We start from the raw sequence: 12,624 nt of genomic DNA, 5'->3' as shown, positions 1-12,624 counted from the left end.
TTTTTTTTGCGGTACTGGGGATCGAACTCAGGGCCTTGTGCTTGTGAGGCAAGCACTCTACCAGCTGAGCTATCTCCCCAGCCCCCTCTTACTCTTAAAAGCCAAAGTCCTCCCACAGGAGAAGAATTTTATGATCTGGCCTCCCGCTCCCTCATTAGTCCCACATTTCCACCACTTGCCACCTCACTCACTCCTTTCCACTTTCAAACTGCCTTCTTTTCTGTTCCTTGAGCATGCCAAGAACCTTTCCGCCTCAGACCCTGTGCACTTTACTATTTCCCTACCAGCTATGCATCACCTGGAGCTCTTCCCATAGCTGACTTCCTCTCAACCTCAACCTCACGTGCCAACTTACCAGAGAGGCCTTCCTAGCTATCCCATAGACAATAGCACTGCTCACTGTTAGTCTTGTTTTTTGTTTTATTTTATTTTTGCTGTAACCCCAACATATACATGTTTGTCGAAGCAATACACAATTTGGCAATTCAGATTGGGACTGTCATGCCTCATAGCAATAACGGGTGACATTTACATATGACATTACTGTGTGGGGTCGACACTGGCTAACAGCTACACTGAGTGGTGGCTGTTACTTTTTTTTTTTTTTTGTACTGAGGATCGAACCCAGGTATGCTTTGCCACTGGGCTACATTTGTATTTACTTTTTATCTTGAAACAGGGTCTCCCCAAGTTGCCGAGGCTGGTTTGTGCTTGCAATGCTCCTGCCACAGCCTCAGGGATCACTGGGATTACAGAGGTGAACTACTTTAACTGGCTGATGACTGTGACTTGTTAAGGTGTTCCTTTGGACCATGCAATATTTACCTGTGATATTATTGCCAGAGAGAGTGTCAGAGGGCAATGTCAAAACCCAGTGAGGAAGAGACTTGTTGGATCTATTTTATCACTGACACTGGATTTTCTTTTTTTTTTTCTTTTGTAATGGTGAACTAGTTTATTTAGTTAATCATTCCTCCAAAAAGTTACTATCTTGGATAGTATATAAAACTTTTTTTGGGGGGGTGGGGGGGATACTGTGTACTGAACTCTGGCACTCGACTACTGAGCCACATCCTCATTCCTATTTTGTATTTTAGAGACAGGCTCTTACCGAGTTGCTTAGTACCTCGCTTTTGCTGAGGCTAGCTTTGAACTTCCCATCTTTCTGCCTCCTGAGCTGCTGGGATTACAGGCATGGGCCACCGCATCCAGCTCTAAAACTTATCTCCTCTTTCACAAGAAGCCTCCATGTCATTGCTGGTGCCACTGCAATAGTGATTACTGAAAAGTTCCAGCACATTTTGCAAGTACTGAACACAAACATCAAATATGGGAGGTAGAAAACAGTCTGCCATGTAACAATGAATCCCAATATTATATATCATTCACCCATAAAAATAAATTAAACAAAAAATAGACTTTGCTGTCACTGCCATTAAGGGAATAGGGCAAAATAATGCTCATGCTGTGTTGAGGAAAGCCAGCATTAACCTCACCAAAAGGTCCAGAGAACTTACTAAAGATGAAATGCAATGTGTGAGCACCATTAGACAGTACGAGATCCCCCTGGGGACTGCCATGCAGCTCAGTGGTGGAGAGCTTTCCGAGCATACACAAGACTCTGGCTTTGATCCCCAGTGCCACAAGAAAAATAATAAGAGAAATTATTCCAGACTGGTTCTTGAGCAGATAGAAAGATGCAAAGGGTGGAAAATACAGCCAGCACATGATGACCAGCATGTAGTCAAGGATACCAGTCACCCCAGGTTCTGGCCAATGATCTGGCCAACAATCTCTCTGTGAAGATGGAGAACAACCGAAGAAGATTAGGACCCATAGAGGCCTGTGCCACTTCTGGGAGCTTCATGTCTGAGGCCACAACACCAAGACCAGTGGTCACCTTGTCTGTACCATGTTTGTGTCCAAGAAGAAATAAGTCTATAGGCATTTTCTATTAATAGACAGTTGATATGCCAAAAAGCATATGTGCGTGTATACATATATATATGTATGTGTGAAATACATCTTCTTATAAACACTGAAATGCTTAAAAGTGTGAGGATTGTCCCAGTCAATTATTGAGTGAAAACTGGTATCAAGATAGTTAATAGGGTTCTAATATTGGCGCACTCAAGCCACTTATGGTATGAGGGCATTTGCAAATATTGAGACTGTGAGTTTCAGTTTGTCAACCACACAGGGAAAGAGGGACAGAAGTGTCAGTGCATGGCCTGCCCAAAGTGGGGAGTCTTACAGCAGCTGAGATACCCCGCAAAGTGTGTCACTTGTCAGTCTAATGTAATATGAACCCACTGACAACATGAAGAACTGTGCAGCCCAATCAACTGGCCCCGGGGAACCCAGAAAACACCGTTTTGGTGTGAACGGTTGAAGGGAAAGGAAAGAGAAAAATTTTAAAGGACTTCGTTGGGAAGTTGTAACCATTGATCAGTCCTAGTGCACCCCAGGGAGTAGAGACTGGTGGATCAAGGAATCTCAAGCTATGAACTGGGGAACCTGGCTTGAGGTGATAAATGACAAGAAGTGCCCCATGCCCTTGACAAAACCAAATACAAAGCCTCTCTGGAGAAGGGCACATCCATCTTTGGATTCAAGGAACCACCATAAATAATTTTTCAAGTATGATGACCAGCACATAGTCTGAGATTCCAGAGTCCCAAGACAACATGAAGAACCAACAGATTAACATAGATTTCGGGTATTGTAATTTACAGACACTGGTTTTAAGAAAATAGTGCACACAAAATTTAAAGTTAGAAAATAGGGACAGGGAACAGAAAACTTTAAAAAAATGTGGCTAATTTGAAAAGGAACTAAATAGAACTTTTCGAAATGTCATCTGCTACTCGCATGGAGAATTTGTCACTAGGCCCTGATTGTGTAGTCTAGCATCAGGAGAGGGTATGTGGACACTCTTTGGTTTGGTAAGTTCTCCCAGTGTGATGAATAAATGAATATATTTATTTATTATTTAGATGAATAAATTCTGCCCTCACCAGCATCCCAGGGTGGAAAGGGTAAAGAATTGCTACAATAGAAACACTTATTACCTCTTTTTAATTTTACGCAACTCTGAGTCTCTCAATAGTTGGGACTTTTGCCCAGATAAATAAAATGAGCATCTCTAGAGTACTTATTGTATACCAAAGCTTGTTTCCCATGTGCCTTTTCTTGTTTCTTTGCAGTGCTGCAGACCAAACTCAGGGCTTCCTGCATGGTAGGCAAGTGCTCTAACACTGAGTCCTACCCCCAGCCCTTGAATTCTTGGTTAATGATTTCCTTCTCACAACAACCTGAAGAGGTAGTTTCTGTAACCATGCCCATTTATCCTATGGGAAACAGGCACAGAAAAGCAAAGTAACTTTCCCAAGAGGATACCACTAATAAGGGATAGAAGGAGGACTTGAGTCCAGGCGACCTGGCTTGGCTCCGGAGTCTGATCTTAACTACTATATATTAGTTTTTCACAAAATACATGGACTGGGGGGCATAGCAACATAAGTATATTTTTCTCACAATTCTGGAGGCTAGAAGTCCAAATTTAAGGGGTCAGTAGGTGTACTTTCTCCTGAGGCCTCTCTCCTTGGCTTGTTGGTGGCCACCTTCTGTGTCCTCACGTGACCGCCCCTCTGCCCATCTCTGTGTGTTCTAATCCATATTCTCATAGAAGCACTCCATGTTGGATTAGGTCCCACTTATGTGACCTCGTTCAACTTTAGCTCTCTCTGTCAAGGCCTCATCTCCCAGTACAGTCACGTTCTGCAATGTGCGAATTCTGATAGCAGCTGGGGAAGGTCTGAATCAACTACCATGCTTTTCTGTCTCCTGTCCATGCCAACAAGCCCAGCAAGATGTCGAGACCCAGCACTGCTCCGCGTGTCTCCTCTATCCTCCTTCCACTGGTGGGGAGAATCCAGCTCCTCATGATTCTCCCCTCTCAACACAGAAGTTTACTTTTGTGAGGTAGCTGGAACACTCACTGTGGAGTGGGACACTAGAAATTTCTCAAACTTCCTCTTTTCCTTTCTTGGCTCCATGACTGGAATTACGACATTACTCCTTGCCCCAGAAGTTTCTAAGCTGCAACTGGCCACCAGGTCAAGCTGTTCAGTGCCAACTAGGTGGCCCTGAGGAAATGGGACATGAGACTCACAAGATTTTGGTGTTGAAAGTTTGTAGCAGGGGGCTGTCTGACTGCTGGGGATGGGCTCTGTATCTCTACATCTCTGCTCCTCATTCAGCTGCACACCAAGTCAAGCATTTTCCAGGCTGCTTCTGTGCCAAGCCTGAAGGTTCAACTGTTACCGAAAGCTTGGTCCTTGTCCCAGATCATGCCAATTCATGCCAATTTAATAATGAGGACACAGTTTTGAGACAAAGGAAAAAGAAACTGTATTACTTTGCTAGCAAAGGAGAAGCACAGGGGACTCCTGTCCCAGAGGCTGTGATTCTGTCCATCAGGAGGTGCTGGGGATTGACCCCAGAGTCTTGGTGCTTATGAAGTGAGCACTCTACCAACTGAGCGATCTCCCCAACCCCAGCAGGGGGCTTTTGAAGAAACTCTTCAAGGACTGCATTCCAGGCGTGCTGTGGTGGGCAGTCCCAGGGTGCTGTGATGGTGTGTTAGATATTCACTTCTTAGATCCTCTGGCAGGTAGCTCCTTTCTGTGTTGGGTATGTTCAAGGACAATTAACTAGGGGAAGGAAAGATAACACTATTTCCCTAATCTTGTTGGGACAGGGAGGGGAGAAGAGAGAGAGAAAAAAAGCAGACCCTTTTAATAAGTTTTTAATAAGTTTCAGGCTGGGGATGTAGCTCAGGTGGTAGAGTGCTTGTCTCAAAAGCATAAGGCCTTGGGTTCGATCCCCAGCACCGCAAAAAAAAAAAAAAAAAAAAAAAAAAGTTTCAGGGTTGGGGTTGGGGTCCAGTGGTAGGGCGCTCACCTAGCACTGGGTTCCATCCTTAGGACCACATTAAAAAAAATAATAAAATGAAGGTATTGTGTCCATCTACAATTAAAAAATATTTTAAAAAATAAAAATAGAAATAAGCCTCAGAACAACAAGGGCTGTATTCAAAAGATGCTGCGGACCGGACCACGTTAACACAACCAGGAGGTGCCCACCCCACCACGCCCCTTGAACAGAGGGCTCCCTATGGAAGGAGTGGAGAGAAACAGAACTGCCAATAGCAGAATATCACATAATAGGAGTTTGCACCAGGCACTGGGAGGACCTAAAATGGCAAGAGAGGGTTTGATGCCATCCAGGAGGTCAGGCAGAGCTTGTCAGAGGAGGCAAGAAGGTGAGCTCCCCCTGTTTGATAAAGGCAGGAAAACAGCTTTTCAGGAAGAGAGAACAGCATGTGCAAATGGCCTGCAGAGCTGATCAAAATATATTATGATCAAAATATACTATGTGCATATGCATCTGCATGTTGGGAAATAAGGTGCAAAACTACCATGGTTTGAGTTACTTTGTGGCAGTGGAATCTTTCTATTATTTATTTATTTATTTTTGCAATAATGGGGATTGAACCCAGGGGGCTCTACCACTGAGCCACATCCCCAGCATTTTTTAAAAGATTTTTTAGTTGTAGATGGACACAACATCTGTATTTATTTATTTTTATGTGGTGCCGAGGATCAAACCCAGTGCCTCACACGTGCTAGGTGAGTGCTCTACCACTGAGCCACAACCCCAGCCCCTCTTTTTATTTTTTTAATAATATTTTTAGTTGCAGATGGACACAATACCTTTATTTATTTATTTATTTATTTATTTATTTATTTATTTATTTTTTTGCGGTGCTGGGGATGGAACCCAGGGCCTTGTGCATGTAAGGCAAGCACTCTACCAACTGAGCTATCTCCCCAGCCCCCCTTTATTTATTCTTATGTGGTGCTGAGGATTGAGCCAGTGCCTCACACATGCCAGGCGAGTGCCCCCTCTGCCTTTCTTATTCCTTTCTCACATAGCTGACTCCAGCTCATTTCTCAGGTCCATCTCCTCAGAGAGACCCTTCCTGACCACCATAATTAAAACAGCTTCCCTTCCTCTCGGAAAAAAGTAAAGTCATGGAATCTCTTTCTCCTGCTAGACTATGATTCCATGACAGCGAGAATTTTTGTCTTTCTGTTCATGGCTGTGTCCTCAGCATTTAAGACAGCACAGCACATAGTAGATGCCTCCCAAATTTTAAATGATATGAATATATTATAACTTCAATAATAATAATAATAATAATAATAATAAAGTTATGCTGGGAAACTCTTTTAGACAGAGATGAGAATCAGAGGCCAGTGGATTAGTTAGGATGTGTGGGAGGAGGGAACCCTGCTCTTACTCCTACCAGAGAGGCAATAGGCAGGCCCTGGGCTTCCAAGTTTCCCAAAAAGGAGCCAGGTATAGAGTCTAGAAGAGGGGGTTTTCTCTGGGGAATGCTTGCTCAGGGCTCATGTGCAAAGGGGAAAGGGAGGGGATGGTGGTAGCAGTAGTGGGGGAGAGGGGTGGCTCAGGGCAGGATTGGGGCCGTGGATAGGCAGAGGGTCTGTGAAGCAAGTTATCAGAACAGTGACTGACAGTGTTCCACAAGGGGAGAAGCTTTGAATGAATATCGTTTAATTTGGGGGGTTGATTTACTTACTTCTGTGCTGGGGATTGAACCCAGGGCTTCACACATATTGTGCAACTGCTCTACCACAGAGCGGTGACCCCCACCCTCAGGGGATCTGTATTTACTGAATATAATGAAGTGAAAATTATTTTTATTATTCCTTTAGCCGAGACTAAAATAGACAATCAGGTAAAAACAGTGAGAACATTTGGCTTCAAGTCCACCGTAGTCCAGACGGGAGGGTATGGCTGTGATCACAGAAGACTGTCATTGCGGCTGGCACCTCTCTAGAGCCCTCTCACCCTATGCGCTCCCCTGCCCCCACTCTTCCTTGGTACCCAAGGGTACTTCTTTGAGACCCCTATCACGCAGCACAATTAAATACATTTTAATAGGTGTGGTACATTTCTGTAATCCCAGCTACTAGGGAGGCTGAGGCAGGAGGATGGGCAGGAGGCGGCCTAGGGCCAGCCCGGGTGACTTGGTGAAACAAAAAGAACCGTAGCTCCGTGGTAGAACGGTTACCTGGGGATTGGGAGTCCGGAAAATGAAAGTGGCCGGGGATGTACGACAGCACAGCACAGGGTAGGGCACTTCCCTAGCAAGCACTGAAGCCCCGGGTTCAATCCCCAGTACCGTCAAAAAATTAAAAAGAAATAATTTTTAAGTTGAATGTCTGTCTTCTCTCACTCCTCATGGGAAAGATCAGTGAATTTGTACAACTAACAGAGAATTTGGTTCTATGAGGGTGTGTGTGCGTATGTGTGTGTGAGAGACAGACAGGCAGACAGAGAAAAAGACAGGTAGGTGGGAGGGTCCCTGAGAGACCTGAATGGGACCCCTGCGAGGTTGGACTGAGTAACTGACTGAGTACTGGGGGGTGATGTGTCAGAAATAGGGTCCTCAGCAGGGCGCGGTGGGGAAGGCCTGTGATCCCAGCTACTCAGGAGGCTGAGGCAGGAGGATCTCGTTTGCGGCCAACCTAGGGAACTTAGGGAAACCCTCAGCAATTCAGCAAGACCCTGTCTCAAAAAAGAAAAAAGAAAATGGGGGTCTCCGAGGAGCAGGGATGGAAGGTCCGTATGAAGGGAAAATAAGAGGCCCCCGAAAGGTGGCCATGGGCGATCAACAGCCAAGGAGGAATCCGAGGCGGTAGGGGATTAAGACCAAGCAGTGATGGGAAGTTAGTTACCCGAGGAGAGCAGAGCCCGGTGGCTGCCAATGGGCAAAGGTGGGGGCTTCCGCGGGAGGGAGGCCTGTGACCGGGATGGAACCCGGGTCGCTCAGCTGGGGTGTGCGGGAGCCCTTGTGACAGAGTTGGGGGGTCCGCGGGAGCTGGCGTTGCAAAGTTGGGATGCGAGCAGGGTGGGGTGGCGGAGGCGGGGTGTCCCGGGTGGGGGTCCGGCCTGGTGGGCGGGGATGTGGTTCACATCACGGGGTTGGAAGGTCCCGTGTGCGCGGCGGACACAGGCCCTGGAGTCGGAGGCTCAGGGAGCTGGGGATGGGGGCGCGGGGCGGGCTGGCGGGAGCCCGGGTCGCGGCGGCAGCGGCAGGCTTTCCGGGGCCCGGGGCTGGGCGGCGGCTCCCGGGCGCCCCCTGGCGGCCCCAACCCCGCCGCCGCCGCCGCCGCCGCCGCCGCCGCGGCCGTTGCTCCCACAATGCTCGCGTAGCCCCGCTTCGGCTCCCGCGGCGGCGGCGGCTCCAAGATGGCGCAGGCGATCTTCGAGGCCCTGGAGGGTGAGCGGCTCGGGCCCGGGGAGGCGGCTGTTCCGCGCTGCGCCCCCTCCCGCCGCGCCCTCGCAGCGCCGGGCCCAGGGCGCGCGGCGGCCTCGGGGCGGAGGGCGCCGGGGCCGGAACAGCCGCGGGGCGGGAGGGACGCAGGCGAGAACAGCCGCGGGAGCCGCGGTCCGGCGGGGAGGGCGCAGCGGGACCGGAACAGCCGTGGGAGCCGAGGCCCGGCGGGGGGCACCGCTCCCGGAACAGCCGTCGAGAGCGGGTTCCGCGGGGAGGGGGCCTCGGGACCGGAACAGCTCCAGCTTCCAGGGCCTCGGGCCGGCGCGGGAGGGGCTCCCGGCGGGAAGAGCCGGGGCCGCGCCGCTGCTCCGCAGGGCGCGCGGGCGCGAGGGACGGCGGTGGGGAGCCGCTGCCCCCGGGCTCCCGACCCCGAAGAACTTCCCTTGTGCGCACCGTGTGCCTCGTGCTGCCGTGTAGGCTCTTATGTGCAGGCTGGGGAAAGAGAGGCGCCATCTGTGCGCAAGCTCGAGGCCAGGAGTTCACAGACCGAAACCAGCGAACGCTGGGCTTCTACCGTGTGTAGCGTGCTGGGCACTCAGGAAACGATGCCTGCCGGGACACGGTGCTCCCAGATCCAAGCCATCAAATACTAGGTGCCAGCGGACTCCTGTGATCTGCAGGATCCTGGGATGGAGAGTGGTCCTTAGGCTCAGAGGATTGGAGGCTTGGGATACAGCAGACTTTGAGCACCTCCGTGTGCACCTGCTGGGCATCAGGGAGGAAGGACCAGGGCCAGAGTAGACCTAGGAGAAATACAGGCCCTAGAATGATGACTGTACAGCTAGAGTGCAAACTGGGAGTGGATTGGGCTGGCGGTGGGAGGGAGGCTTTGAATCCTGCACGGCTCTTGGAGATCTGGGCCACTTCCTTTACTTCTTGGACGTTTAGAGGTCTCACCATAGAATGGCGATGACCCTCTCCCATTTCGAGGGGTTCAATTTCAAGAATTCTCATTGAGCCAGATACACTCTCCACTGCCACCCCCAATCTGGTGTGTGTGTGGGGAGAGACATATAGAACAAGCAAGTATAGAAATTATAGAATTCTAGAAAAGGTAGATGGTAAAAGAAGATCTCAGCTGGACGTCTGTGCTGTGAAGAAAATAGGGAGGACTGATGGATGTGAAGGGTGAGGGTCAGTGGGTGTTCCATGTGGGAGAATAATAGGATGGAGTGTGGCCTTCTTTCTCTTTAGTTTGCACTATCAGAATGATTATTATAAGAATTAGTTTGTGTATTGAAGGATGGAAAATTAAAAGAGAAATCAGCTGGGATTATAGCTGGAGGTGGAGCAGGGTCATGCACAGGCTCTGGGTTCAAATCCCAGCACCAAGAAATAAATGAATAAGTAAAAGAGAAATCAGTCCCTAGGACATCACGATGCCTGCTGGGTGAGGGAGGGGCAGCAGGACTGGAGATCCAGGGGAGAGGGTCATCCGATGACCCAGGCAGTGGGAACTGCGTTTGCAAAGCTCTCCCCTGGGTCTCCCACGTGGGGGAGCAGCTAGAGAGGAGGCTTGCATTGATTTGATGAAGCTTCTGAACTTTATCTTGGGATCAGTTTAGAGCTAAGGAAAGGTTTTCAGCAGGGGAGCCGCACAATCTAATGTATGTTTTATAAAGTTCACCCTGGCTGCTGCAGGAACAGACTGGAGGGGGCCAGGTGGCTGCTGGGAGGTGAGTGAGGAGTCTGCCCAGGTTGTCAGCTGAGAACTGATGGTGGCCTGGGCCGGGGACGGTTGAGGGGATAGAAAGAGTGGATCTGAGACATGCTTGGTAGCTAGATTTGCCAAATGTCTGGAAATGGGATGAGGGAGCAGTAGGGTGAGGAAAGAATCAAGGGGTGCCCTAGAGGCATTTTTGGGAGTGGTGCCCCTGTTTTATCTGTCTGTGTGTGGTACTGGAAATTGAACCCGGGGTGCTTTACCACTGAACTATATCCCTAGCCCTTTTATAATTTTTATTTTGAGACAGGGTCTTGCTAAGTTGTTGAGGCTGGCCTTGAACTTTCTATCTTTCTGCCTCAACCTCCATAGTCTCTGAGATGATAGGTGTGTGCTACCACACCTAGTGGAAACCCACTATTAGGTATAATTATAATGCACCAATTAAAAATAATAGATCGATTCCCTATATCCTATACCCAGTCTCCCCCAGTGGTAAAATCTTGCAACACTAGAGTGTATCACTGCTAGTCAACACAAAACAGTTCTGTTACTCTCAGGTATTGTCCCTTTCTAGCCACACCCAAATCCTTCCTTCCCTCACATTGTCCTAGACACTTGGCAGCTACTAATCTGTTCAATTTCTAAAGTTTTGTCATCTAAAGAATACTATAGGACTGGGGTGTAGCTCTGTAGCAGAGTACTTGCCTAGCACGTGCAAAGCCCTGGGCTCAGTCCCCAGCACCACACAGAGAGACACACACACATGCGCTCACAAAAGAGTATCATTTAAATGGAGTTGTAGAGTATATGACCTTTGAGACTTGCTTTTGTACCCATCTCAATTGGAGGTCAATTCAAATTGCGGTGTCTGTCAACCGTTTGCTCTTTTCTGTTGCTGAATATTGCGTGGTATGGATGTTCCACTTTAACTATTTGCCCATTGAAGGGTGTTCTGAAATGTTCCCAGATTTTTAAAATTATGAATAAAAGTTCTGTGAACATTCATGTGCAGATTTGTACGGAGATGCTAAAGCACAGTTTTGCATAAATGGTAGGGAATTTTTGGATGCTCATTGAGGGAAGTGTGAACTCGAGGTATGCAGCCCGAGGTATCGGAGGGAAGGAGACAGGGAATGAGTGAGACCGCCCAGGGACAGGATAGATGAATAGTCCAGACAAAAGGAACCTCTGGAAATAGCAACATGTAGGGAGCAGACAGGAAAGGAAAGGAGGCCTGTACTAGATGGCTTTTTTTTTTTTTTAAGACATCTTTTTTTTTTTTAATATTTTTGTAGTTGTTGATAGACCTTTATTTTTATTTATTTATACATGGTGCTGAGAATCGAACCCAGTGCCTCACACATGCTAGGCAAGTGCTCTACCACTGAGCCACAACCCCAGCCCCTAGATAGCTTTTTATAACTATGACAAAATGCCCAAGATAAACAGCTCAAAGGAGGAAAGATGGTTTCAGAGGTTTTACTCTATAATCAGTTGGCCTTGTTGCTGTGAGCCTACAGTGAGGCAAAACATCTTGGCAGGGAGAGCCAGGGACAAGAATGTATATTTTGCAGAGCATGTCCCCGCGGATGTACTTCCTTCAACCGGATCCCATCTCCTAGTGTCCACCCCTTTCCAATAGTCCATTCAATTATGAAGCCATCAGTAGATTAATCTGTTGATGAGATCAGAGCCTTGATGATCCAATCACTTCCCCAAAGCCACAACTCTGAACATTGCTGCATTGGGGACCAAGCCTTCAACACACGAGGCTTTTGGGGGACGTTTCAGGTCCAAACTGTAACAAGTCCCCAGGGAGGAGGAGGAGACCTAGGAATGGTAGCTGGAACCAAGAAGGAAATGTTTCATGGTGAGTCTGGATGCCACCAGGTGGTCTTTGGTGATAGGTGGGAGCTTAAGTCCCCTAGAGCAGGAGGATTGGAAGGTAGGTAGAGAAAGTAAAGGGTCTAGACAGCCTTCATCAGATGCTTGATTTTGAAGGGAAGACAGACTTTTGAGATGTGTGTGTGGTTCAGGAAGCTGGGTACCGTGACTTCCAGAGTTGCTATATGGTTTAGGGTTAGAGGTAGCCATCAGTAAGAGAGGAACCCAACCTAGCAGTGACTTAAAGAGACTGGAGGATTGTTTCATAGGGAAGTCCAGGGGAAGCCAGTCTGAGGTGTCAGGGCGGCAGCGCGCATGCTTCTCACAGGCCCAGGATTGTCCCCCCCCCCCTCTTTTTTTTTTTTTTTGGTACCAGGAATGGAACCCAGGAGTGCTTAACCACTGAGCCACCTCCCCAGTCCTATTTATATTTTATTTAGAGACAGGGTCTCACTGAGTGCCTGAGTGCCTTGCTAAGTTGCTGAGGTTGACTTTGAACTCAAGATCCTCCTGCCTCAGCCCCACCCCCTCCGGCTGCTGGGATTAAGGGTGGGCACTTGTGCACTCTCCCACTCTCTCTCTCTCTCTCTCCTCTCCCCTCTCCCCCCTCTCCCCCCCTCTTCCCCCCTCCTCCCCCCCCCCC

The 12,624-nt window shown here is 48.6% G+C and overlaps 1 protein-coding gene and 1 pseudogene across 5 annotated transcripts in view; both read left to right on the top strand.

The window, feature by feature from the left end:
• The first annotated feature begins 501 nt into the window (after positions 1–501).
• LOC124976268 (40S ribosomal protein S18-like) lies at positions 502–1,936 on the top strand (annotated as a pseudogene).
• A 6,237-nt stretch (positions 1,937–8,173) lies between these two features.
• The window catches only part of Znf341 (zinc finger protein 341), a 43,527-nt gene continuing 39,076 nt past the window's right edge, over positions 8,174–12,624 (top strand). Inside the window, exon 1 of one of the 5 annotated variants that reach the window (XM_047541746.1) lies at positions 8,174–8,374. In XM_047541746.1, the coding sequence (XP_047397702.1) occupies positions 8,344–8,374 (31 nt within the window). In that variant the 5' untranslated portion in view covers positions 8,174–8,343. Of the gene's footprint in view, positions 8,375–9,604; positions 10,108–11,565; positions 11,968–12,624 lie in introns of those variants that run through there. The other 4 variants (XM_047541745.1, XM_047541744.1, XM_047541743.1 and 1 more) reach the window with 4 other exon arrangements.

Source organism: Sciurus carolinensis, chromosome 2, assembly GCF_902686445.1.
Source record: "Sciurus carolinensis chromosome 2, mSciCar1.2, whole genome shotgun sequence".
NCBI classification, from domain to species: Eukaryota; Metazoa; Chordata; class Mammalia; order Rodentia; family Sciuridae; genus Sciurus; species Sciurus carolinensis.
The sequence above is the reverse complement of the archived record's forward strand: the minus strand, read 5'-3'. Positions and strand labels throughout refer to the sequence as shown.